The 26,447-nt window shown below is 44.1% G+C and overlaps 1 protein-coding gene across 1 annotated transcript in view; it reads right to left on the reverse strand.

The window, feature by feature from the left end:
• The window catches only part of dync2h1 (dynein cytoplasmic 2 heavy chain 1), a 557,731-nt gene that overhangs the window by 86,122 nt on the left and 445,162 nt on the right, over positions 1 to 26,447 (reverse strand). Inside the window, 1 exon segment of the mRNA XM_080731168.1 lies at positions 21,379 to 21,495. Coding sequence (XP_080587294.1) covers positions 21,379 to 21,495 — 117 coding nt within the window.

Consider the following 26,447-nt stretch of genomic DNA (forward strand, 5'->3'; position numbering starts at 1 on the left):
AAGGTGACTCTGGCGCCGCCCTCAAGGCGAAAAAGGAAAGTATCAAACCATTCCTTAACATTGCTTCCTCAAAAGAGGAAACTACGAGCCAGCTAGGAGTCGAACCTAGAATCTTCTGCTCCGTAGGCAGACGCGTTATCCATTGCGCCACTGGCCCTGTGCCCTGCAGGGCTTTTGTGGCCAAACCTGACTTTGGGGTGTGAGTATCTGCCATGCCTGACTGCCTCTGTCAGGGGGGCCTTTTGTGCTTCCCTATTGTTAAACAACAGGCCCCGCAAGGCTTCTAAACCAATAGTGGTAACCACTGTACTCCCTCTAGTGGTGGTCTTCGATATCGGCCAAAACACTATCCTGCCGGGTGCTTTGATGGCTGTAAGCCCATGTGCTCTTATGTCTCCCTGATGGTCTAGTGGTTAGGATTCGGCGCTCTCACCGCCGCGGCCCGGGTTCGATTCCCGGTCAGGGAACACAGCTTATGCACCTCCTGCTCCTAATAGTTAGAGGGCTGCTCGTAGAGGCCACGATGCCCCTTACAACTGGGCCAATACATGCCTACATCTGGTCGGATCGGTAGCTATGGACCTATGGGAATAACTCGATGCCGTGCACAGAACTCCCTCCGGTCGTCTGTCATGCGCAGGCCGAGTTTGAAGCTCTTATTATATGCAAGCCGAGGTGACTCTGGCGCCGCCCTCAAGGCCAAAAAGGAAAGTATCAAACCATTCCTTAACGTTGCTTCCTCAAAAGAGGAAACTACGAGCCAGCTAGGAGTCGAACCTAGAATCTTCTGCTCCGTAGGCAGACGCGTTATCCATTGCGCCACTGGCCCTGTGCCCTGCAGGGCTTTTGTGGCCAAACCTGACTTTGGGGTGTGAGTATCTGCCATGCCTGACTGCCTCTGTCAGGGGGGCCTTTTGTGCTTCCCTATTGTTAAACAACAGGCCCCGCAAGGCTTCTAAACCAATAGTGGTAACCACTGTACTCCCTCTAGTGGTGGTCTTCGATATAGGCCAAAACACTGTCCTGCCGGGTGCTTTGATGGCTGTAAGCCCATGTGCTCTTATGTCTCCCTGATGGTCTAGTGGTTAGGATTCGGCGCTCTCACCGCCGCGGCCCGGGTTCGATTCCCGGTCAGGGAACACAGCTTATGCACCTCCTGCTCCTAATAGTTAGAGGGCTGCTCGTAGAGGCCACGATGCCCCTTACAACTGGGCCAATACATGCCTACATCTGGTCGGATCGGTAGCTATGGACCTATGGGAATAACTCGATGCCGTGCACAGAACTCCCTCCGGTCGTCTGTCATGTGCAGGCCGAGTTTGAAGCTCTTATTATATGCAAGCCGAGGTGACTCTGGCGCCGCCCTCAAGGCCAAAAAGGAAAGTATCAAACCATTCCTTAAAGGGCCTATACCATGCTTTTAAAACTATATTTTTTGTATAGATATATGCGCAAAATTGAGTCTTAGACAGGTTTTAACCCTCAACAAACACTCTGACCATTCTTTTTGTTTGTTCTAGCTCTACTATAATGAGGCTCTCCAGCTGCAATACCAAAACGGACTCTGTTTGCTCAGGGGCGCATCTAGTGGGGTTTTTCCAGAAAAAAAAGAGGTTTTTTGAAAAAAAATAAGTTTTTTGAAAAAAAAAAAGTTTTTGAAAAAAAAAGTTTTTTGAAAGTGTTTTGAAAAAAAAAAGTTTATTGAAAAAAAAGTTTTTTGAAAAAAGTTTTTGGAAAAAAAAAGTTTTTGAAAAAAAAAGTTTTTTGAAAAAAAGTTTTTTGAAAAAAAAATCTTTTTTTAACTTTTTGACAGTTTTTGAAAAAAAAAATTTGAAAAGAAAAGTTTTTAAAAAAAAAAAATTTGAATTTTTTTTTTTTTTTTTTTTTTTCTTTTTTTGACTCTGAAAATAAAAACGGGAAACGCGTGTGACGTCACATGCGTCAACTCTCAGAACAGCACTGTTCTGAGAACCCGTGGAAAGCTTTTCATGTCTTCCCAAAACCAGAGAAAGACACAATGTACAGAAATAGGACTTTGTGAGGATAGAAGGTGCCAGTGGGACCCCAAAAAAAGGTTTTAAAATAGAAAAAGTGAAAATTCATGGTGTAGGTCCTTTAACGTTGCTTCCTCAAAAGAGGAAACTACGAGCCAGCTAGGAGTCGAACCTAGAATCTTCTGCTCCGTAGGCAGACGCGTTATCCATTGCGCCACTGGCCCTGTGCCCTGCAGGGCTTTTGTGGCCAAACCTGACTTTGGGGTGTGAGTATCTGCCATGCCTGACTGCCTCTGTCAGGGGAGCCTTTTGTGCTTCCCTATTGTTAAACAACAGGCCCCGCAAGGCTTCTAAACCAATAGTGGTAACCACTGTACTCCCTCTAGTGGTGGTCTTCGATATCGGCCAAAACACTGTCCTGCCGGGTGCTTTGATGGCTGTAAGCCCATGTGCTCTTATGTCTCCCTGATGGTCTAGTGGTTAGGATTCGGCGCTCTCACCGCCGCGGCCCGGGTTCGATTCCCGGTCAGGGAACACAGCTTATGCACCTCCTGCTCCTAATAGTTAGAGGGCTGCTCGTAGAGGCCACGATGCCCCTTACAACTGGGCCAATACATGCCTACATCTGGTCGGATCGGTAGCTATGGACCTATGGGAATAACTCGATGCCGTGCACAGAACTCCCTCCGGTCGTCTGTCATGCGCAGGCCGAGTTTGAAGCTCTTATTATATGCAAGCCGAGGTGACTCTGGCGCCGCCCTCAAGGCCAAAAAGGAAAGTATCAAACCATTCCTTAACGTTGCTTCCTCAAAAGAGGAAACTACGAGCCAGCTAGGAGTCGAACCTAGAATCTTCTGCTCCGTAGGCAGACGCGTTATCCATTGCGCCACTGGCCCTGTGCCCTGCAGGGCTTTTGTGGCCAAACCTGACTTTGGGGTGTGAGTATCTGCCATGCCTGACTGCCTCTGTCAGGGGGGCCTTTTGTGCTTCCCTATTGTTAAACAACAGGCCCCACAAGGCTTCTAAACCAATAGTGGTAACCACTGTACTCCCTCTAGTGGTGGTCTTCGATATCGGCCAAAACACTGTCCTGCCGGGTGCTTTGATGGCTGTAAGCCCATGTGCTCTTACGTCTCCCTGATGGTCTAGTGGTTAGGATTCGGCGCTCTCACCGCCGCGGCCCGGGTTCGATTCCCGGTCAGGGAACACAGCTTATGCACCTCCTGCTCCTAATAGTTAGAGGGCTGCTCGTAGAGGCCACGATGCCCCTTACAACTGGGCCAATACATGCCTACATCTGGTCGGATCGGTAGCTATGGACCTATGGGAATAACTCGATGCCGTGCACAGAACTCCCTCCGGTCGTCTGTCATGCGCAGGCCGAGTTTGAAGCTATTATTATATGCAAGCCGAGGTGACTCTGGCGCCGCCCTCAAGGCGAAAAAGGAAAGTATCAAACCATTCCTTAACATTGCTTCCTCAAAAGAGGAAACTACGAGCCAGCTAGGAGTCGAACCTAGAATCTTCTGCTCCGTAGGCAGACGCGTTATCCATTGCGCCACTGGCCCTGTGCCCTGCAGGGCTTTTGTGGCCAAACCTGACTTTGGGGTGTGAGTATCTGCCATGCCTGACTGCCTCTGTCAGGGGGGCCTTTTGTGCTTCCCTATTGTTAAACAACAGGCCCCGCAAGGCTTCTAAACCAATAGTGGTAACCACTGTACTCCCTCTAGTGGTGGTCTTCGATATCGGCCAAAACACTATCCTGCCGGGTGCTTTGATGGCTGTAAGCCCATGTGCTCTTATGTCTCCCTGATGGTCTAGTGGTTAGGATTCGGCGCTCTCACCGCCGCGGCCCGGGTTCGATTCCCGGTCAGGGAGCACAGCTTATGCACCTCCTGCTCCTAATAGTTAGAGGGCTGCTCGTAGAGGCCACGATGCCCCTTACAACTGGGCCAATACATGCCTACATCTGGTCGGATCGGTAGCTATGGACCTATGGGAATAACTCGATGCCGTGCACAGAACTCCCTCCGGTCGTCTGTCATGCGCAGGCCGAGTTTGAAGCTCTTATTATATGCAAGCCGAGGTGACTCTGGCGCCGCCCTCAAGGCCAAAAAGGAAAGTATCAAACCATTCCTTAACGTTGCTTCCTCAAAAGAGGAAACTACGAGCCAGCTAGGAGTCGAACCTAGAATCTTCTGCTCCGTAGGCAGACGCGTTATCCATTGCGCCAGGGCTGGGGAACAATTGCCTACCTAGGGGGGGAAGGGGGAAAAAAATGGAAGGGGAGAGGGGGAGAAGGGGGAAGAAGGAAAAAAGAGGAGAAAGAGAGAAAGAAAGAGAAAACGAGCGTGGAAGGGATGAAAAATGCAACAGGCCAGTCTTCGTGTGCATCTCCCCAGTGATCTGTCCAAGTGGTTTATGAGTATATATGATAGATTCATGAAAATTGTGACTTTTGTCGATTTTAGGTATGGTTGCTGAGGATCCGAAGGTCGTGGGTTTGATTCCCACCTACGCCGGGTCAGGTGTTCGATTCCCACCTACGCCATGCAAAAATAAAACTCAATGAATGAAAGAAACGTCCTCATTGTTTTAACCATCTCTAAATGGACCACAAAATCAATTTTCTCACCATCATCTACCTATTTGTACTATTGTATTACTACAATATAACATGTAGGCCTACGGTACATTGGCACATATTGACAGATGCCTGTTAAGTATAACCCTTGTGAGACTGTACTTCATTCATAGATGTATTGTACATCTATTTATATTCACTGGTGATAGATGTACACAGTATATATGCATTTATATATTCACTGTACATTGTATGTATTGTTATACTTATAATTATTATTATTTTATATAATTATATAACATAATAATTATTTTCTCTTATTCAGGATCCACTGCAAATGCAGATCAGTATTTATTTCATCTTGGTTTGGAACAAATTCACTTAGAAGTACCTTGTATTTCATTCATTCTAACTAATGCTGCTGACATTTCTTTTAAAATCTTACTCTTTATGAGTTACAACAAACAAACATCAACAATATTATGACATCTGGACTTATTTCCAATGGGGATCAACAAAGTCAACCATTGAGGTAAAAGCATAACATATTTAATTAAGTAAAAAAATGCAACTGCATGAAAGGTAAATATAATTTTAATCTAAAAGATTCAAATACAACAGGGTATTAATCCCACATACAACATAAACATGGTGACAACAAATATATATGAATACATCATCACTCTTGGGTGGAAACCCTGTATGTCCAAAACGTTACTTATCACTTATTTCTTATCACTATTTAAAAAGTATCTAAAATAGTGACAATAACTGATCTACAAGCTGACAACACGTCAGCATCTTGTGGGCCTATAGATCTGCTAACATGGTGAAAATAGACGATCTACAAGCTGACAACACTTTGATGTGTTGTGGGCTTGTAGATCTGCTATTTTCACTACTTTTATGCAACACTCGTGTATGATAAAGTAGGGCATTCATTTACAATAAAATAAAAGGAATGGGACATGGTTTCTGCCCGACAGCGACAATATGTTGATGGCTCTGGTGGCATCACACTTTGCACAAGAATAATAAAACAAGTCTCAGCTACATCACAAATTTAAGTAAGGGAGAGGCAAACATCTGCTCATTTATTTTTTGTTGTCTGCTAGCCACTCCTCTTTTGATATGGTGTCTGTATTTTTGGGCAGTGTACAGTATTATGTCCTGTTTCCTGTGTTCTGAACTGGCCACTTTCTGCATGAATTTGCCTGCACTGTCCGCTTGTTGAATCTGGCCGTGGAGGCGCTTCGCCTTTGGTGAAGAGGTGCAGAGAGAACAGCTGAGGTCTGGGAGACAGCAAAGGAGAAATAGAGAGAAATATGTATAATCAATACAAATTCAGTGTCACACAGGTGACAGTTTATGTTTGCCTATGTGATAATACAGTATGCCCATCACACATCAGATCCCACCATGACGTTATCTTTTTAGCAGCCATCATGCAGGGGTCATCTATGTCTGTACACAGACATTTGTATGTGGCACAGATTTACACACTATTATAATGTTCTTATTTTGATCATAAGATCCAATTACAGAATGTCAAGTCTCCATACAGGTTTTCGTCAGAATATGTATGACACTGATATACTGGTTCTCAAATGTTTTATTTGCACAGACCCTTAACTCTGAGTGTCTTTATGGTTTTGATTGAATAGTTACTTTGTTAGCAGTTCACAAAGGAAAAGCACAGTACAGTTCAGAATCAGATACAATGTCTACTAATAGGATTTAAACCCAAGAAAGCACAATGGCTTGTTTACATGTAGGTCCTTTTGTACTAAATGTATAAGAGAAACACATAGATCTATAAACCACTAATTTGTTTGTTATGCTTTGTTGTTGAGCCAAATGCAGTTTTCTCCTTTTCACTTTCATTAACATACTATATGACTCCTTATCTTAATGTTTCAATGACACTGACAATACCTTAAAAAATATATATACATATAATAATAGCCTAATATTGCAATAGCAGGACAGTAACTTAGCTATGTAATCCATAGGATAGGCCTATATTAAAATGTCTTTACAAATAAAGCATTAACTAGATAGTATTGGCCAGCCATGGATCAAATGAAAGACAGTAGCAGACACCATCACCATGCCTATTGCCTACTTGAAGAATGTTATTGTATGTATGGTAATGAATTTCATGCAGATGACCAGACCATTACCATAGTAATTTGTAGAAGTCACGAAACTTACCTTGAGTGTTAGGATAACAAAGCCAGTGTCCAAGTGTCCATTGCATCCAAAGGTCTCTAAGTGACAATTGTTTGTTTTTAAACGTGACAACGTCGGACGCTGCATTAAGAGAATGTGGCTCACTTCACTCTACAGCTGTTCATAGCCCTCCCGTGTGGTTTCTATTTGCTGCCCTTTGCTCAGATCTCGTCTAGAGCCCGCCTACTGTATCCGGTAATGTGTAAGCCCACGTTAAAGCAAGTAGCGTTTCCATATCCGCTCTGGCCCCAGACCGGAACAGCGACCCGAAAAGACGGCGCGTGATTGGTTGGAATCCCGCAAGGGACGGTGTGTTTTGATCGGGGAGGGAGGGGAGGGGAGGGGAGGGGAGGAGAAATGAAAAAGGAGTCCGGCGATTTTATTGGCAGACGGACGGACGTGCGACGGGAGGCGCTTTGATTGGAAAGAAACCACCGCGGGGGAGATCTTCCATTGGCGACAATTGAACTCGCTCTCTTTTTATTTGGACGCGAGGAGCCCCGCGGTTGGCCAGTAAAGGAGGAAGCGAGGTAGGCGAGCGCTCGCCGGGTAGCGCCACTGGCCCTGTGCCCTGCAGGGCTTTTGTGGCCAAACCTGACTTTGGGGTGTGAGTATCTGCCATGCCTGACTGCCTCTGTCAGGGGGGCCTTTTGTGCTTCCCTATTGTTAAACAACAGGCCCCACAAGGCTTCTAAACCAATAGTGGTAACCACTGTACTCCCTCTAGTGGTGGTCTTCGATATCGGCCAAAACACTGTCCTGCCGGGTGCTTTGATGGCTGTAAGCCCATGTGCTCTTATGTCTCCCTGATGGTCTAGTGGTTAGGATTCGGCGCTCTCACCGCCGCGGCCCGGGTTCGATTCCCGGTCAGGGAACACAGCTTATGCACCTCCTGCTCCTAATAGTTAGAGGGCTGCTCGTAGAGGCCACGATGCCCCTTACAACTGGGCCAATACATGCCTACATCTGGTCGGATCGGTAGCTATGGACCTATGGGAATAACTCGATGCCGTGCACACAACTCCCTCCGGTCGTCTGTCATGCGCAGGCCGAGTTTGAAGCTCTTATTATATGCAAGCCGAGGTGACTCTGGCGCCGCCCTCAAGGCGAAAAAGGAAAGTATCAAACCATTCCTTAACATTGCTTCCTCAAAAGAGGAAACTACGAGCCAGCTAGGAGTCGAACCTAGAATCTTCTGCTCCGTAGGCAGACGCGTTATCCATTGCGCCACTGGCCCTGTGCCCTGCAGGGCTTTTGTGGCCAAACCTGACTTTGGGGTGTGAGTATCTGCCATGCCTGACTGCCTCTGTCAGGGGGGCCTTTTGTGCTTCCCTATTGTTAAACAACAGGCCCCGCAAGGCTTCTAAACCAATAGTGGTAACCACTGTACTCCCTCTAGTGGTGGTCTTCGATATCGGCCAAAACACTATCCTGCCGGGTGCTTTGATGGCTGTAAGCCCATGTGCTCTTATGTCTCCCTGATGGTCTAGTGGTTAGGATTCGGCGCTCTCACCGCCGCGGCCCGGGTTCGATTCCCGGTCAGGGAACACAGCTTATGCACCTCCTGCTCCTAATAGTTAGAGGGCTGCTCGTAGAGGCCACGATGCCCCTTACAACTGGGCCAATACATGCCTACATCTGGTCGGATCGGTAGCTATGGACCTATGGGAATAACTCGATGCCGTGCACACAACTCCCTCCGGTCGTCTGTCATGCGCAGGCCGAGTTTGAAGCTCTTATTATATGCAAGCCGAGGTGACTCTGGCGCCGCCCTCAAGGCGAAAAAGGAAAGTATCAAACCATTCCTTAACATTGCTTCCTCAAAAGAGGAAACTACGAGCCAGCTAGGAGTCGAACCTAGAATCTTCTGCTCCGTAGGCAGACGCGTTATCCATTGCGCCACTGGCCCTGTGCCCTGCAGGGCTTTTGTGGCCAAACCTGACTTTGGGGTGTGAGTATCTGCCATGCCTGACTGCCTCTGTCAGGGGGGCCTTTTGTGCTTCCCTATTGTTAAACAACAGGCCCCGCAAGGCTTCTAAACCAATAGTGGTAACCACTGTACTCCCTCTAGTGGTGGTCTTCGATATCGGCCAAAACACTATCCTGCCGGGTGCTTTGATGGCTGTAAGCCCATGTGCTCTTATGTCTCCCTGATGGTCTAGTGGTTAGGATTCGGCGCTCTCACCGCCGCGGCCCGGGTTCGATTCCCGGTCAGGGAACACAGCTTATGCACCTCCTGCTCCTAATAGTTAGAGGGCTGCTCCTAGAGGCCACGATGCCCCTTACAACTGGGCCAATACATGCCTACATCTGGTCGGATCGGTAGCTATGGACCTATGGGAATAACTCGATGCCGTGCACAGAACTCCCTCCGGTCGTCTGTCATGTGCAGGCCGAGTTTGAAGCTCTTATTATATGCAAGCCGAGGTGACTCTGGCGCCGCCCTCAAGGCGAAAAAGGAAAGTATCAAACCATTCCTTAACGTTGCTTCCTCAAAAGAGGAAACTACGAGCCAGCTAGGAGTCGAACCTAGAATCTTCTGCTCCGTAGGCAGACGCGTTATCCATTGCGCCACTGGCCCTGTGCCCTACAGGGCTTTTGTGGCCAAAGATGACACTGGGGTGTGAGTATCTGCCATGCCTGAGTGCCTCTGTCAGGGGGGCCTTTTGTGCTTTCCTATTGTTAAACAACAGGCTACAACAATAGCTACAACTAACTGACACTACAGTCCTTAAAGCCCCCTTTCAAGAAGAGGGATTCATCCTCTGGAGTCGGCCCAGACAAGAAAGGATAATCACTTTGTATTTTAAAACAAAATTACAGATGCCAGAGGGTTTTAATAGAGGTGTGAAAGAGGAAATCACAAGCCACCTAGGGGTTGAACCTAGAATCTTCTGTAGGCAGACGCGTTATCCGTTGTTCCACTAACACCAACAAAAGCTCAGCAGGGTGCTGAGTTTTTGTGTCCAGTTCTTTGGCGATGCATGAACTAAATACGGAGAGACATACATAACGAACAGAGATGTTGTGCATTCATTGTAAGACAGTAGACCCACCGGCCTCCTCAGGAACAATGCAAGTTGAGAATGCCTGCCACAGTCAGGTCCTTACAATGCGTTAACTAGGTTACTGGCGTCTGTTTGCAACTAGCAGTATTGAGCCATAATGAGAGGGCGATCAGCTTGAGAGCTGGGCCACAAAATAAAACTAGTAACAACATTTCTAAGACATTTGAAATGTGCCTGCACTCTTTGCAACCTTTTTCAGGAGGTAGGGTCAAATAAATGAATACAGTGGGGGGTAAATTGCAATTTTAACCCACTTCCCGGTGCTGGGATTGACTTCCGTCTTTTACCATTGGATTCCTCGTAAGCATGGGGTAGGTAGAGAAAAAATATTAATCACATTCTCTCTGCTTTGTGCCGCTTTTTGGCACTGTCATTAACACTGCATTTATTTTCCAAACAGATTCAAGCCTCAACACAAAATCTCTGTGTGCATATGGGGCAAGGGCAATTCCCTGAACGCATCAAGTGGGCGTGGCCTATCAAAAAGGTGCACAACTTGGAATTCATGTTCTCGCAAGGGCACTCCTACAGTTTTTTCCCCATTTCTTTTTACCCACTGCAACCCCAGCATTCCTACTCTGGGGGGAACATTTGTCAAGAAAATAGCTGATCTACAAGCTCACAAAGCTACACACTCACTCACTCACTCACTCACACACACACACACACACACACACACACACACACACACACACACACACACACACACACACACACACACACACACACACACATACATACATACACGTGTTCATGACGCAACCGCAAGCCTCTGCTGTAGTTGTCAGAGAAGCAGGGAGGTTTGCTCAGCGGCAGCGCTCTTGAGGAGACGAAAAGACGACCAGTCTCAAAGTAATGGTGAAAATAAGCATCGGACAAAGTGCAGGTTTAAAGTTCCGGTCAGATCGGAACTAAATAGGATCCAATTTTAATTGGCTCCATTTCGGACTCCATCCAATCACTATCGGTGCCTTTTCGGGCAGGGGATAGTAACATCAGAATGTTTCTCTGGGAAATTCGGTTCGGTCCGAACACCCTCGGTTCCGTAATCTGGACGGGTGTATAGTTTTGGACCCGTGCTACTCTCTAGACTAGGGTGACCAGATGTCCCAGTTTGGCTGGGACTGTCCTGCTTTCAAGCTGCGTGTCCCGACAAATATCTTTAAAACATTAATATGTCCCGGTTTTCAACATTCACTACAAAATTGTCCCGGTTTTCGCCAGAATTAAAATAATAGTAGCTGTTTTCAGTGGTTGCATTAACATTTATCATGTTCTTTTCATTAAAACATGCTCACCTAACCAATCAGAAAACATGAACAAATTCATTGTGTGTCTGAATTCAACACTGAGGCTGTTTGTCAATCACTCACTGCCTGTATGCATCCCTGTGTGTATGTGCGCATGCACGAACGTTAGAGAATGGGCACGCGCGTGCGTGGTAACGTGCGCATTGCTTTGAGGGTCCCGGTTTTAGGCAACAGTGGTTCGCGTCCCGGTTTGAGCGGCTGAAAATATGGTCACCCTACTCTAGACCCCTTATATCCAGTTGACTGGAGTCCCTCGATCAGGGCTCTATTCTAGGCAACCTCCTTTCCCCCCTCCTATGTTGAATTGAAGGAACTAAAGCAACAAGCACATGGTTACATAGAAAGAGTATGTGCATATATGCATTTCACCCTCTTTGAAGTTGCAAGCCAGGCACACCCGCACACGCACGCGCGCACGCACGCACGCGCGCACGCACGCACACACACACACACACACACACACACACACACACACACCATCAAGCCATGTTTAATAGAAAGCAGACAGGGGCTGTTTGCGGTCGGCGGGAAGCTGCGTTGCAACAGCACCACAGGAACAATTAATACAATCCATCATTCTCTCAGAAAAAACAACAAAATATAACCCGCAGCAGGAAGAGAGAGAGAGAGAGAGAGAGAGAGAGAGAGAGAGAGAGAGAGAGAGAGAGAGAGGGAGAGAGGGAGAGGGGGAGGTAGACAGATTGAGAGAGGGAGGGAATGAGACTGAATTATTTAATGCAGTGCATGCAGATGTCCTTTTGATTTGAAAGGTGCCGGTTTCTAAGCAACCACACACATGCACACGCACACACACGCACGCACGCACGCACGCACGCACGCACGCACGCACGCACGCACGCACGCACGCACGCACGCACGCACGCACACACACACACACACACACACACACACACACACACACACACACACACACACCACATCACAGTTGGAGTGGGCGAGCCAGTGGCTATCAGTGTTCCGTTAGATTACCCTCATTTCCAATTATCTTTTACTAGACCACTTTTTGGGACCAATTACTGTTGCTTGGGCAATGTAAACAACTGACTTTGCAGCGAAACAAACAGCACGTCCACATTCGGCATGGCTTGAGAATAGATACCATGAATAATTAGATTAGAATCAAAGTGGGATGGTAATGGTTATAATGAAAACAGTGACTGTGGCTAAAAAAAGCTAGGAGAGGCTTTCACTGTTGATAGAGTTCTCAATTTCGGCCCGAACCCGACCCTAACCGACCCGACCCGACATTTTCGGGCCGGGCCGGGCTCAAAATGTATGCTAATTAGTCGGGTCGGGCCGAGCCTCGGGTTCAGTAAAAAAAAAGAGGAAAAAAAAAAAAAAGGTTTTTTTTCATATTTAATAAAGATAAAGAACATGGCGCTGACTGGCGTTTCACTCGCTTATTTACTATGTGACCGTACGAGCACTCGGAGCAGCACACCACTGGCAGCAGACAAGGCAGAGTAGAGTGAGTGAGAGACAGAGAGCCGCAGTCAGCGATGCTGGCAGCATGTTGCTAATAATAGCAGGCTGGTGTTGCGCACCAAAACACCATTCAATCTGCAAACCCACTGAAGTCTGCTTTGCATCACGATCTGACTTGTTTAGAACTTGCAGATCAGTGCATCTCTTATCCAGGCCAGCCAGGCCCAGGGTCATAAATCAGCGACAGCAGCAGCTATACGATGGTGGGGTTACAACAGGTCGACTCCTAATTTGTCCGAAACGAAACGAAAGAAAGTGGAGGAGAGAGAGACTCACTGAGAGTTGAGTGACAGAGACGGCACATGCAGAGCAGACAGATGCATGCGTTGCACCGTGTGAACAAGATGAGGAGGATTAAGGATTAAACTTTTCTTCATGAGAGAACATGCTAACATTGCCGAACCAAAAGTGGAAAGGTAGGCTAATCTCACTCTCTCAGCCTACTACTCACTATAATAACACATGGTACGGTCACCGCGGTGGCGGCGTGGCGCCACCTGGAGGCGTTTTTAAACGTGTTTATTTTCCTTCACTCAGGCTTTTTAGGGCTTCGGGCTTAAAATGATGAAACTAGTTAGGGTCGGTTAATTTTCAGGCCCGTTGAGAACTCTAACTGTTGAGTTATTTATCCAGTAAGAAAAATGTAACAGAAATAGCAGATCGACTCTCCTGTCGATCTGCTACTGCTACTTTCAGCCTTCCCCAGAATAACAGAACACAGAAAATACACCAGTAAAGAGCCCTGAGGGACTCCGCTCAACCGTATAGGGTTTAAGTTGTTTAACGTAGCGTGAAGCCATATTTATACAACTTAACACTGTAGTGGACATACAGTAAGCCTTGGCCTGGACACAGCAACTGTCATATCATTGCCGTTGGGGCGAAATCCTCTCCATGTTTCAAATAATGTTTTATTTTTATTTTCATAAAGTAAAGCCCTGCTTCACCTAGGGATGTGAAAAAAAATCGGAAATCGACGCGTCGATCGACTCACGCTCACCGCGACTCAAAAATTACGAGTCGAAAAATCGAAACATATATATATTTTTTTATTTTTCAAAAGTTTTTCCCCCAAAAAAGGTTTTAATCGTTCAAAAACGTTATAAGCGTTAATGTTTTCCATATGTAAGAGGACCGTGTGTGTGTGTGTGTGTGTGTGTGTGTGTGTGTGTGTGTCTGTGTCGGAGACGAGTGCATGCCTGCATGTGTTGTGCATTCGCATGCATGCGGCGCTAGTCAGGTCCGCGGACTACTGGTTGAGAAACACTGCTGGACCGAGCTGATGTGCGCGTCATAGCAGTGCGCGCTGACTTGCCTGACTGTATCAACTCTATGGACTGGATGCTTTTGTTTACCTCCTGCCTCTGCATGCACGCTTGACACGAAAGCTCGCTTGTTAATGGCAGCGTCGCCGTTGTGTGCGATGATCACAAACCACACTACTCGTCGTTAACGTTAATGCGACACACCGGGGATATATGAGAGCGAGCGGTCAGCGCTCCCGCACGTTCCATGGACTTATTGTCACTCCGCTTCTAGTCTCTAGAGAACAGACTCCATGCTAACAAGGAAGAGCAATTATGTATTATCATTATTATTAGGGCTTTGATGCAAGTTCTGATGGGTGCAGCATACGTTGTGTTGTTTAAAGTAATGCGCCGTTGTGCTGCTCTCCTCTCAGCTGCTGCTTAGCGAAAAAAAAAAGTGAAAAAAGTCGATCAACGCGTCGATTTTCGGCCGCGACACGTCGATTCGCCAATAATGCGTCGATTAACATCCCTAGCTTCACCATACAAGACTGTCGCACAAAACTAGTGAAAATAGCTGATCTACCGTGAGGCGTTGTGTGCTTGTAGATCAGCTATTTTCACTATTTTAAAGTGATCCCTGACTAATACGACAAATATGCCTTAATACATTATAATTGTCATCTATAACTACAATGTAAAATTAAAAACACCTCAATTATTTTATTTATTCTAGAAATAGCTAATCTTTCACTCAATAGGGGAAATGCCCGTCGCAAGTTGATGATGTCATAAATGTCAAGTGTGATCTATCCCTATGGAATTTATGGCATGCATGTGAAAATAAAAACAAACTTCATACTTCCTATGGTTAATATGAGCATCAAATCAATATTTCAAATGTGTTTGTGTTTTTTTTTTGCACATGCATGCCATAAAAATGACACATGACATTTATGACATCATCAACTTGCGACAGGCATTTCCCCTACTGAGTGAAAGATTAGCTATTTCTAGAAGAAATAAAATATTTAAGGTGTTTTTAATTTTACATTGTAGTTATAGAGGACAATTATAATGTATTAAGACATATTTGTCGTATTAGTCAGGGATCACTTTAAATCCTTTTTAAAATGATAAATACAAAACGAACGGTTTTGGACATAAAAGGTTGCCACCCGACAACGGAGTTATGTTATTTCATGAATAAATTCTCTACTTAGTAGCTAAAATAGCCGATCTACAAGCTCACTATGCATCTCAAACCAATGCATTGTGAACTTGTAGATCGACTTTTTTTTTAGGGAAAAAAGGTGAAAGTTGTTAAGTGTATCTGTGGGAGTAAAGAATTGTTCTTGAATCATTAAATATTGATGGGCTGATTACTCAACCGATGGCAACCTCCACAGAGTGTCCAGTCAAAACACAACAACGTCCGTTCAATGAGATTTACTTTCTTCACACCTACATCAACTATTCACCACCCTGCTGTGTTACATATGTGTGCTTCTAAAGATCAAAGGAAAATACAGGCATTCACAAATCCGGCTAATTAAACAACTAACAACTTAAAATGAGTCCGAAATATGCATGGAATAATAACCATGGCAACATTCAAACACCATTGGCATTGGACGATCAAAGTAGCAAGGTGCTTAAATTCAACAAACATTTGAAGCACATAGAAAATGGAATCTCTTCATGATACAAACATATAAGTCTGTTAGCAGCATATTCAACTAAACTGTACAAATAATAATGATACAGCATTATTAACCGAGGTACTCACTTTTAGTTTCACGCACACTAACAAAACACAGATATGTCGAGTGGAAAAACATAACACAAACTCTTGCAAGATCAAACTTTAGCTCCTCTCACTGTGAGTGTGGATTCAAAGAATGACTGATGCCACTAGGCAGGCAGCAGGCACTGATCAAACAGCAGGCACTAATTGACCACACCTGGCTTGTGGGTCATGGTGACATGAGTGGCAGCCAATTAACTACTAGCAGGTACTGCTCAGGGACATGCTGGCCATTGGGAAAAGCGGGACAACTCCCGACGACCGGTTCATTCCCTGCCGGTCCAGGCCGGCCATTAGGAAAAATAAATAAATAAAATGATGGCCTTCGTTCCATTTTGGGGGCTGGGCGGCCAAAAAAGTAAATTGTCACTGTCGGGCAGAAACCTTGTATCTCCAAGTTTCAAATGTGTAAATTGTCTCGCAAAGCAAAGCCCTGCTTCATCATACATTACAAGGCCGTCGCACAAAAGTAGTGAAAACAGCAGATCTACAAGCAACGCCACGCGGTGCGTTGTGTGCTTGTAGATCGGCTGTTTTCACTAGTTTAAATAATTTTTTAAATGATAAATACAAAACAAACAGTTTTGGACGTACAAGGTTTCCACCCGACAACGACGAAATATAACTCATGTAATTGGCCCACTGGCTTGTCACTTGTCATGATCTGAAATGGCAAATCTTTGAGTAGCAGCAGCAGCGCTATAGAGAGAGATCTCTCTCTATAGCGCGCAATGAGGGCCTCTCCAACTCTTTTTCCCGGGCTGAATCAGGGTCCCAGGCCAGCACGTCCCTGGTACTGCTGACATGAATCAAGCATACTGAATATGATATCTATCACAAAATAGTGAACAAATGTAGTTTGAGGGCAATATTCACTGGCCTTTTTGTACAGTGGGTTTGTATAAATATTGAACCAATTAAAAGTACTAGAATTTCGGGCCCCCTTTGGGGGCCCTCAAATCTAGAGCTCGGGCCCCCTCCAGGGGCCCTCACGGTATACCAGCAATCAAATGGATTTGTAATGGGCAAATATGAGTAGTTCTTTTTTTGATAAAAAATATTTTTTTGAGAAAAACATTTTTTTTGAGAAAAAATAGTTTTTTGAGAAAAAAAAATTTTTTTGAGAAAAAAAAAGTTTTTTGAAAAAAAAGTTTTTTGAAAAAAAAAGTTTTTTTGAAGGAAAAAAAAAGTTTTTTTGAAGGAAAAAAAAAGTTTTTTTGAAAAAAAAAAAAAGTTTTGGCCTAATTGTGTTATTATTATTACTATAATAGGCCTGCCAATGTTTTATTTTCATTATTTCAATGTTTTCATTTTAGCAACACACACACGCCCGTCACTGCTGAAGCAAACTGTAACCTGATACTTTGGTGACGAAAATTGCGTAGGAGACACTCTGGGGAAAGATTTGCATAGCAAACCAACACATTACTTTTCTACAAAGTGTACATCGTGCGAATACAATAGCTTCAGGAGAAGCTGCTAGGAACATTGGGGTAAAAATGCGCGATTTTTGTGCAAAAGGTGGAGTCTTTAGATGCAGTGTAAATGTGATTCTATCGCGCAGGATGCTTAAAAATATTTGAAGAGCGTCGCTGTGGGCACACACACACACACACACACACACACACACACATACACACACACACACACACACACACAGACAGACGGTATGTTGCTGTGAAGAGGTGAGTGGGCCGAACTCTAGATGTGAGTGGCCCGAAGGGCCGCCAACTTCTTGTAAGATACAGGCTCTCGGCTAGCTAGGCTCTCGCTGCTGCGCCCGTCACTGCTGAAGCAAACTGTAACCTGATACTTTGGTGACGAAAATTGCGTAGGAGACACTCTGGGGAAAGATTTGCATAGCAAACCCACACATTACTTTTCTACAAAGTGTACATCGTGCGAATACAATAGCTTCAGGAGAAGCTGCTAGGAACATTGGGGTAAAAATGCGCGATTTTTGTGCAAAAGGTGGAGTCTTTAGATGCAGTGTAAATGTGATTCTATCGCGCAGGATGCTTAAAAATATTTGAAGAGCGTCGCTGTGGGTTATGGCTGCTGAGATTAACATGAGCTATGCGACTAAATGTGGCCCAGCGCCCCCAGCAGCCAGTCATCTCGGGGACTGTCATTATTCCCTACAGCCAAAATGATTTTTTATTTTTTTTGCTCTCTAAAAAGATAATGCCACAACAGCATCTCATAATATCTAGGCTACATTTCACTTAAACGCCAGAGCTTAACTCTGCATGTAAATAAGACTTTTTTTAATTAATGTGAGAGATCGGTACATAATTCTGTTAGTCCTCCCAGTTTATATTAGCTAAAATGCTAACTAGCCAGCCTTTGTTAGCCGTTTGTAGCCAAATGCGGTAATATCGGGACTCCATTACTTAGCGATGCAACCCACAGTATTTATCCCATTAATTTATTGCCACGTGTGTTCCAAATGAACAAGTATTAACCACGTAATGTATGATTTAGTGTATTATTTTATTTATTATTCTTCCGCCGTTCTTCCGCTGTTTCTTCTTCTACGCTGGTGAATGATCCGTTCCTGCCTGGAGCGGCCTGGAGACGTCTGTGACGTATGCGTGCGGAAGCTTCCTTTGTCACTGAGTTAGCTTAGCATTGGGTATGGCAATAGATCAGTGTCGTCCTAAACTATCTAATTCTAACGTTCAGGGCGTTTGTTTTTTTGGACAATAAATTGACAGCCAAGAAAACATGGATGGAATGCAATCGTTCACTCGCCGTCGGAAAGTTGACTTTAGAGTAGACTATTCTGGTTGACTGGCTATGAGTGGCTAACGGCTAACGCCAGCTAGCGTTAGCTAGCGCTAGCTACAGCGCTAGCTGCAGGCTATAAACAAATAAAACGTGACCCAACTCTATTGTTGCTCTCTTCTACAAGCTCACAACGCGAGGCGGTTAAGCCTGTAGATTGTGTTTTATTATCAGGTCAGATAATCCTTCTGACTAAAGTTACACAAACACTGATTATGCTATATTTAGCACAGTTAGCCCTGTTGCGCACGTAATACATTCACTTCAACCTCGTGTTGAGCAGTTAATCCTATTTGCTACGTACGTCTACAAAAACCTTCATATTTCAAAGATAACGTGCTTACTGAAGTGTCACAGATGTCACAGTATGGTACGCTCAAGCAGAATTACCCGTATCTTTCGTATTGTTTAATAAACTGCATTTTAATCCGATCAGATGCCATTTTCTGTTGTTTTTCAGCCATGCGACCCCATCGGTTGCGAGGTGTACTGCACTTAGATACATTAATACCTTTTTAAGGAAACGACGACCGATCGGATTAAAATGCTCCTCATTAAATAATACGATCATTACGGGACATCCTGCTGGAGCGTACCCTATGGTGACATCTGTGAGCCTCCAATAAGCAATTTATCTTTGTAATCTGACCGTTTGTGTAGACGTATGTAGCAAATTGGTTAAACTGCGTAACAGCAGATTGTGTTGAATTCACGGTTGGCGCAGCGTAGCGTCTTTACATTTAGCCCAATAATGCTTGAGATGCTGTTGTGGCATTATCTTTTTAGAGAGCAATAACTACATTTTAAAACATACATAAACCACTTTAGCCCTATGTTATACCAAGGCTATTTGAAAATAGCCGATCTACAAGCTCACAACGCATTGCGGTGCGACGCGTTGTGAGCTTGTAGATCTGCTATTTTCAAACATTTTGTACTTTTACTTTTGGTACTTTAAGTACATTTGGATACCAATACTTTTGTACTTTTACTCAAGTACATTTTTAATTCTGGACTTTTACTTGTAACAGAGTGATTCTACATTGCAGAATTGATACTTTTACTTAATTATAAAATGTTGGTACTTTTTCCACCACTGTGTAAACGTTTGTGTTCTCATGCCAATAAAGCTTCTTTGAATTGAAGATTGAATTGAAGATTGCTCCCCATGTGGCGGAGTCAGGTCATTGCAGGTTAGAAATTTATTTAAAACTTGAATATCTCAAAAGTCCTATTTCAGCATGGCATCATTCTATAAGCCATATCTTCAAAACTGTTGGGTCAATCTCCACAACCAATATATCATTTTGTAGCTATGATCCCCAGCTTTCAAATGAAATGAAAAAATGAAAATGAAAAAAATTGCAATGACTGGCTGCTGGGGGTGCTGGGACACAAATGATAACTACAATGGCTCTATGGGAACACCGTCTTTACTTTTATTATTTTACTGTAACTGAGCCGACGTCAGCAGTGCAGTGAATGAGCCAGCACTGTCTTCTTGCAGACAGAGACAGGGTTAACAGCGTCCAAATGAAATTAAACAGTCATCTTTCTTTCTGCAGTGTGGTTTGCTAGTATATGTCTCTTCATTAGCTATGCTTTCAGAGCGAGGCCTTGTGTTTATCTTGAAAAAGACAAGCCATTAATAATGAAAGTGAAACTGAAGTGGAGGGTTTTACATTGTGGCTGTCGAACAGAAACCTTGTTATGTCCAATTATGTTACTTTTCAGGAAATTGTGGGGGGTAACCTGTGTTGCAATGGATCCAAGGCACAATAATAAGAAGGATAGCCTATAAACATAAAGCGTAAAAAAAAAGCTGTCACAAAAAAGAAGAATATATACATAAAGTGACCAAGAAACATTCAACGCTCACGAGTTACACATCACACACAAAAAAGCAATGCCCTAAGCACAACTTAACAAAGCAGTGCCCAACACAGTGCACATAACAGTCAATGCTAGTCAGTGCAACACAAGTATCTCACCACCATGTCAACACAGCAATAGTAGGCCTACTCAATTCAACCAACACAACCCAATAGTGCACGGACAAAAAATAAGTGACCATAGTCATAGTGCAAATAAATCAAGAATAAAAAACAAAATAAAAGCAATAAAGGGAGCCACAGCAAGATGCCACAAACAACCCTCTATGGGAAAGTACTTGGAGGTCAGAGTCAGTAGGCTACAACTTTTGTTCCAGTAGTGTAAGGTAACATGTGGGATGTGTGCAGGGATGTGCTGGGCCCCTGATTCAGCCCGGGAAAAAGAGTTTTAGAGGCCCTCATTGCGCACTATAGGGAGAGATCTCTCTCTATAGCGCTGCTGCTACTCAAAGATTGCTGCCATTTCAGATCATGACAAGTTACAAGCCAGTGGGCCAATTATATGAGTTATATTTCGTCATTGTCGGGTGGAAACCTTGTACGTCCAAAACCATTTTAAAAATGATTTAAACTAGTGAAAGCCGATCTACAAGCACACGACGCCACGCGGTGCGAGGCGTTGTGTGCTTGTAGATCTGCTGTTTTCACTACGTTTGTGCGACAGCCTTGTATGATGAAGCAGGACTTTGCAAATCTGAAACTTGGAGATACAAGGTTTTCTGCCCGACAGTGACGATTTACTTTGTTGGCCACCCAGCCCCCAAAATGGAACGAAGGCCGACGTTTTATTTTCATTTTTTTCCTAATGGCCGGCCTGGACCGGCCGGGAATGAACCGGCCGTTCGGGAGTTGTCCCGCTTTTCCCAATGGCCAGCACGTCCCTGGTGTAAGGTAACATGTGGGATGTGGGATGTGTGTGCTAGTGCGTGCATGCGTGCGTGCGTGGCTCACCTGGTTGAGTTTCTTCCACAGGGAGAGGACAGGTGAAAGGCCATTGGACCAGAGCTCTCTGTCGAACTTTGACCCCGGCGCAACTGAACGGCTCAGGACACGCAGCTGGGAGATCACCTGTGAGACAAACTTAATCAATTAATCAATCAAACAGTCAATCAAACAAACAATCCATCAGTTAATCCCACACACACACAGACAACCTTTTTGAGCGGTGGTAAACCGCTCCATAGAGTGGCTGTGCGTGTGTCTGTAGCCACTTTTCCTCAGCGTTTGGCATAGCAATGTGTTTTCCTCAGCGTTTTGCCATAGCAATATTTGTGTGTAGCCATATTACATCACCAATTACAACCTAGACCTATCTGTAGCCACTTTTCCTCAGCGTTTTGCCATAGCAATGTCTTTCCTCAGCGTTTTGCCATAGCAATATGTGTGTGTGTGTGTGTGTGTGTGTGTGTGTGTGTGTGTGTGTGTGTGTGTGTGTGTGTGTGTGTGTGTGTGTGTGTGTGTGTGTGTGTTTTTTGTATAAGTATTAGTATTATTATTATTCTCTGCACATCAAAGTGGAAACTGTTCCAAGTGTTCAAAAAGTAGAAATGAGCTCATTTCACACCGGTTAGTTTTTGGACATTTTGCTGTGCACGGTCCAATAAAAGCCATTAACACATTTCCTTCAGTGAGGATTTGCTTCAGTAAAAAACAGTGAGATGTCCTCAACGCACCCTTTTCCTTCCACCGTATACACAGTCGCATTGTCGGTGTTCATTTAAAGGAGTTCTTCACCAAAGACATTACTTTATTTCTATTGTTTACTTATCCCGCGATGTCTTGAAGACACTACATATCAGTGAGTGGGGTGAATAGATGACAGAGTACAGCAACTTGCAATGGGCCTGGTGTACAATACTGATATATTGACATATTATCTTGCTTATTATCTTGCTTATTACTGTATATTGATGTATAATGTATGTTATACTCTATTATGTATGTATATTAGCCTGCTTATTGTAAGTCGCTTTGGACTAAAAGCGTCTGCTATAAATGCCTAAATTGATCATTGTAAATTGTAATACAGTATGTATAAAGGTGTCTCCACACCAAACAGCCAACAGGAGACTCCTTCTGACTGTACACAGACTGCAAAGAACTGCAAAAAACTAAGCATTTATTTCTTTTTTCAGACGACGCCGACTGTAGTTACTATATGGCAGTGGTGCCAGGTCTGCTCGTTATAAGCAACGTTGATCCTGTTTTCCTATAATGTTGCTAGTTGTGTGTTGCTTTTGTTTGGGCTTGTTTCTGAAGTGTAGTTGCTTATTTGGCCTTGCTTTCAACATTATTTCATAAAATAACTAATGTAATAGAGCTCAATAGGTGAAACTGGTTGCTGCTTTTGGGATTATTTTCATAGACTGGTCTCTTATTTCACTCACAGAATCTGGCACTCCGTGTTCTCCGTGCAGAGTAAAACAAATAAAAATGAAAAAAAAAAAAAAAAAACAACAACACAGGCTGCTTCAGCAGCAGCACTATTACTAGCCTACTACTAGCTTTGCTTTGGATCAGATAGGAATAGGAATTGAGAGTTATGAATATGGTATTTAGTAAAAATATGCGACAGGAAAATGTCTCTGGCTTATTTTGGCTTGGTTTTGCAGCTGTAGCAAACGAATGGTCCATTCTACAACTCCCTCAATCCTACCGACGGCCAGGGGCGACTCAGCAAAACTGAGCAAGTCCAGTTTTCCAGTTTTCCATCGATACTGGTCGATAACGTTCCCGACCCGCTGTCAATAACCTGCCGATGAGCTCCCTGTCGGCAACAGACGCTTTCCGCTGCCTTCCGCCGCCGATTCGCGGCCGAATCGGTTTGGTTAAAAGTGCACTTTAGAAAATGCATTGACAAACGCATATGTTGTGTCTCATTAACAAAGTTTACAAGCTACAAAAAAGTTTCTATGTTGTAAATGGAAACATATAGCTGTAGCTTTTATCTGTGGCTATGCTTTAAAAAATGAAACAGAATCAATGGGAAAGATGCATTGAACTTTTTTCACTTTCACTCCTTCCCGTGACCCCAATTGGGCTCCTGACCCATAGTTTGAGAACCTCTGTTGGCTTATATCGTCGTTGTCGGGTGGAAACCTTGTCCAAGACTAAACTAGTGAAAACAGCCGATCGACAAGCCGCGAGGCGTTGTGTGCTTGTGTATCTGCTGTTTTCACTACTTTTGTGCGACGGCCTTGTATGATGAAGCAGGGCTTTACTTTGAGAAAAAAAAACATACAAATTTGAAACTTGGAGATACAAGGTTTCTGCCCGACAGTGACAATATTCTATACTTGAACTAAATAATGACTCTTACACCTGTAAACAGTGATGTGCCAATAAAGTTGAGGTTGACACCCACGTAACTGGGACATATCCCCCGGAAAACTACATGCTCAATCACAAACCACTTACCACACACACACACATGAGCACGCACGCACGAAGACACACACCTAATCACCCATGTTTTAGCTTCGGGCTCAAAGTCCCGGTTAGTGCCTTTATCTGGACTTACCGTGCGTGCTTACGTGCGTGCATGTGTTATGGAGAAAGGCAAAGTGTGTGATAAATAGCTTTCATTAGGTTCAGGGGAACTCTTTACTAACACTCCCTTTATCTGCTTTGCTCAGGCAGAATTCTGTGTGTGTCGCGCGCGCATGTGTATGCGTGCGTGCGTGTTGAGAGTTTGGGTTTGAGTGTATGTGCGTTTAAGAGATAGGGAGTAAGCAACAGTGAGAGAGAGAGAGAGAGAGAGAGAGAGAGAGAGAGAGAGAGAGTATGTAAGATAACTAGCCTAATCTAGAACTATCAGACAGCAGTGGAAAAGACAGGCGTGCTGTTATAAAATAAGTGATTCAGTTATATTGATCACAATGAAACTCCTTCACAACACATCTGCACCTACACCTAGACACAAACAGTATTACACTCAATATTGTTAGTAACCAGGGACGTCACAAGGGGTAGGAAAGTGGGACTGAGTTACCAGGGCCCAAGGTGGAGGGGCCCTAGTAACTTTAGCTATTGAAAAATAGCAGATATACAAGCTCACAGCGCGGCATCGAGTGCCGCGCTGCGAGCTTGTAGATCTGCTATTTTTGAAAAGTTGTGAAAATTTGCGCAAATCTTTGAATATTATGTATTTTTTAAGTGAACATTTGTAACTCAAATTTTGCTTCTGGGGGGTCCCTGGAACTAAATATTTTGAGATGGGGGGGGTCCGTCACATGAAAAAGTTTGAGCATCACTGACATGGAAACATAGGTTTCTTGGCACACATTTTCACGATTTTTCAAAAATAGCAGATCTACAAGCTCGCATCGCGGCACTCGGTGCCGCGCTGTGAGCTTGTAAATCTGCTATTTTTCAATAGTTAACATTCATGGGGGGGCCCGCAGTGAATCCTTGTACCCAGGGCCCAGAATTTGGTGTGACGCCCCTGTTAGTAACACAGACCTGCTGCTGACGTTCAGTTCATGGATGTATGCCATGTTCTGTATCAGTAGTTGTGGAAATTGTTGTGGAAATTGTGGAACACCCTCCCTCAGGAAATCAGAGAAGCAATCTCCACAGAGAGTTTTAAACCACGGTTTAAAAACTCACCTCTTCAGGCTAGCATTCGCACAGCATCTATTAGGCTAGGGTTAGGCTAGCCCCCTCATAACACCCTCAGCACTTTAATTAACGTTTCCTGTCATGGTTATAATGTACTGACATACTTTTTTTTTTCCTATTTCTTATTTTGAATGTTTAACCTGCTTTCATTATGTATTTTACTATTTCACATATTGATTGTTGCCTTTTTTATTTTATTAACATTTTATGTTTGAGGTACTTATTGTATATCTACCTGTGAAGCACTTTGAACTGCAACTCTGTATGAAAGGTGCTATACAAATAAAATGTATTATTATTATTATTATTAGTTCCCAAAACTTTTAGCTTGAGACCCAAAAGAGAAATTAGACGTTTGCCCGGTAACCAAACTAGTGAAAACAGCACTGGGACCCAAACTAGTGAAAACAGTAAGCTTGTGAGGACAAAAATATATGAAATTTTGTTTTTAATTCATGAAAATGAAAAAAAGCTTTTTTGGGAATCATTTTAGAAAGTATTTTGAAATAAAAAACAAAATGTTGGAAATGGAAAATGAATGGACCCAAACCACAAATGGGTCCTGACCCATGCAGTGTTTGGTCCCAAACACTGCATGGGTCAGGACCCATTTGTGGTCTATATTGTTGCATGGTGGGAGGTACAATCATCCTCTTAGGAGGAGTCAACCCATCCGCTGACCTGTTCATCTCAGACTCGAGTCCTAGTCTGAAGACGTTATGCAAGCTAAGAGTTATTCAGTACAGTCTGGAGCAGTCAGAACTTCCCCACAATCAGATGGGAACTGGAAGCCATGACTAACAACAGGAACAGAAAACTAGACTGCACTCTGTCGAGGTGCCATACTGCTACTTGTGCACTCGTAGCCAAATAGGGTCTACTACTTGTGGGCCAGCAGAGCGCGCAAGTTGGGTGATCGGTGCTGTCTGTTTTAGAGAGGGCCGGCAGGTGAGTGTCTCAAAGCTACTTGAGGGAAGGAGTACAGCACAATGCTAGCACCCGTTTCCCTATGAATACGGCAAAAACATCTGGAGTGGAGGAGTGGATTCTTTCAAATTGAGCGATAGTGTACTAGTGTACATGTTGTTGGTCACGTTCGTTAAGAAAGTTAGGCTTTCACTTTCTTTTACGAGTGTAGAATATTGTAATTCAAAACAGCATTTTACAATGTATTTTACTCTTGTCACGTGACAAAACGCCCACCACTTTCGTCACGTTTGGGTCGGCCCTTTCCGAGGCGGTGGGAGAGATTTTCTGAAAAGTGGCCAATAGGCTGCTCCTTCTTCCCACAGCACTGAATATGACAGTCATTACGGGACCTCCAAGCAGATTTATTGTCAATATCTGTCCCTCGCTATTTCAACAGATCCGAGACAAAAATAACGACTAAAGTATAATTC

Source organism: Nannobrachium achirus (genome assembly GCF_963921795.1).
Source record: "Nannobrachium achirus genome assembly, chromosome: 8".
Taxonomy (NCBI): Eukaryota; Metazoa; Chordata; class Actinopteri; order Myctophiformes; family Myctophidae; genus Nannobrachium; species Nannobrachium achirus.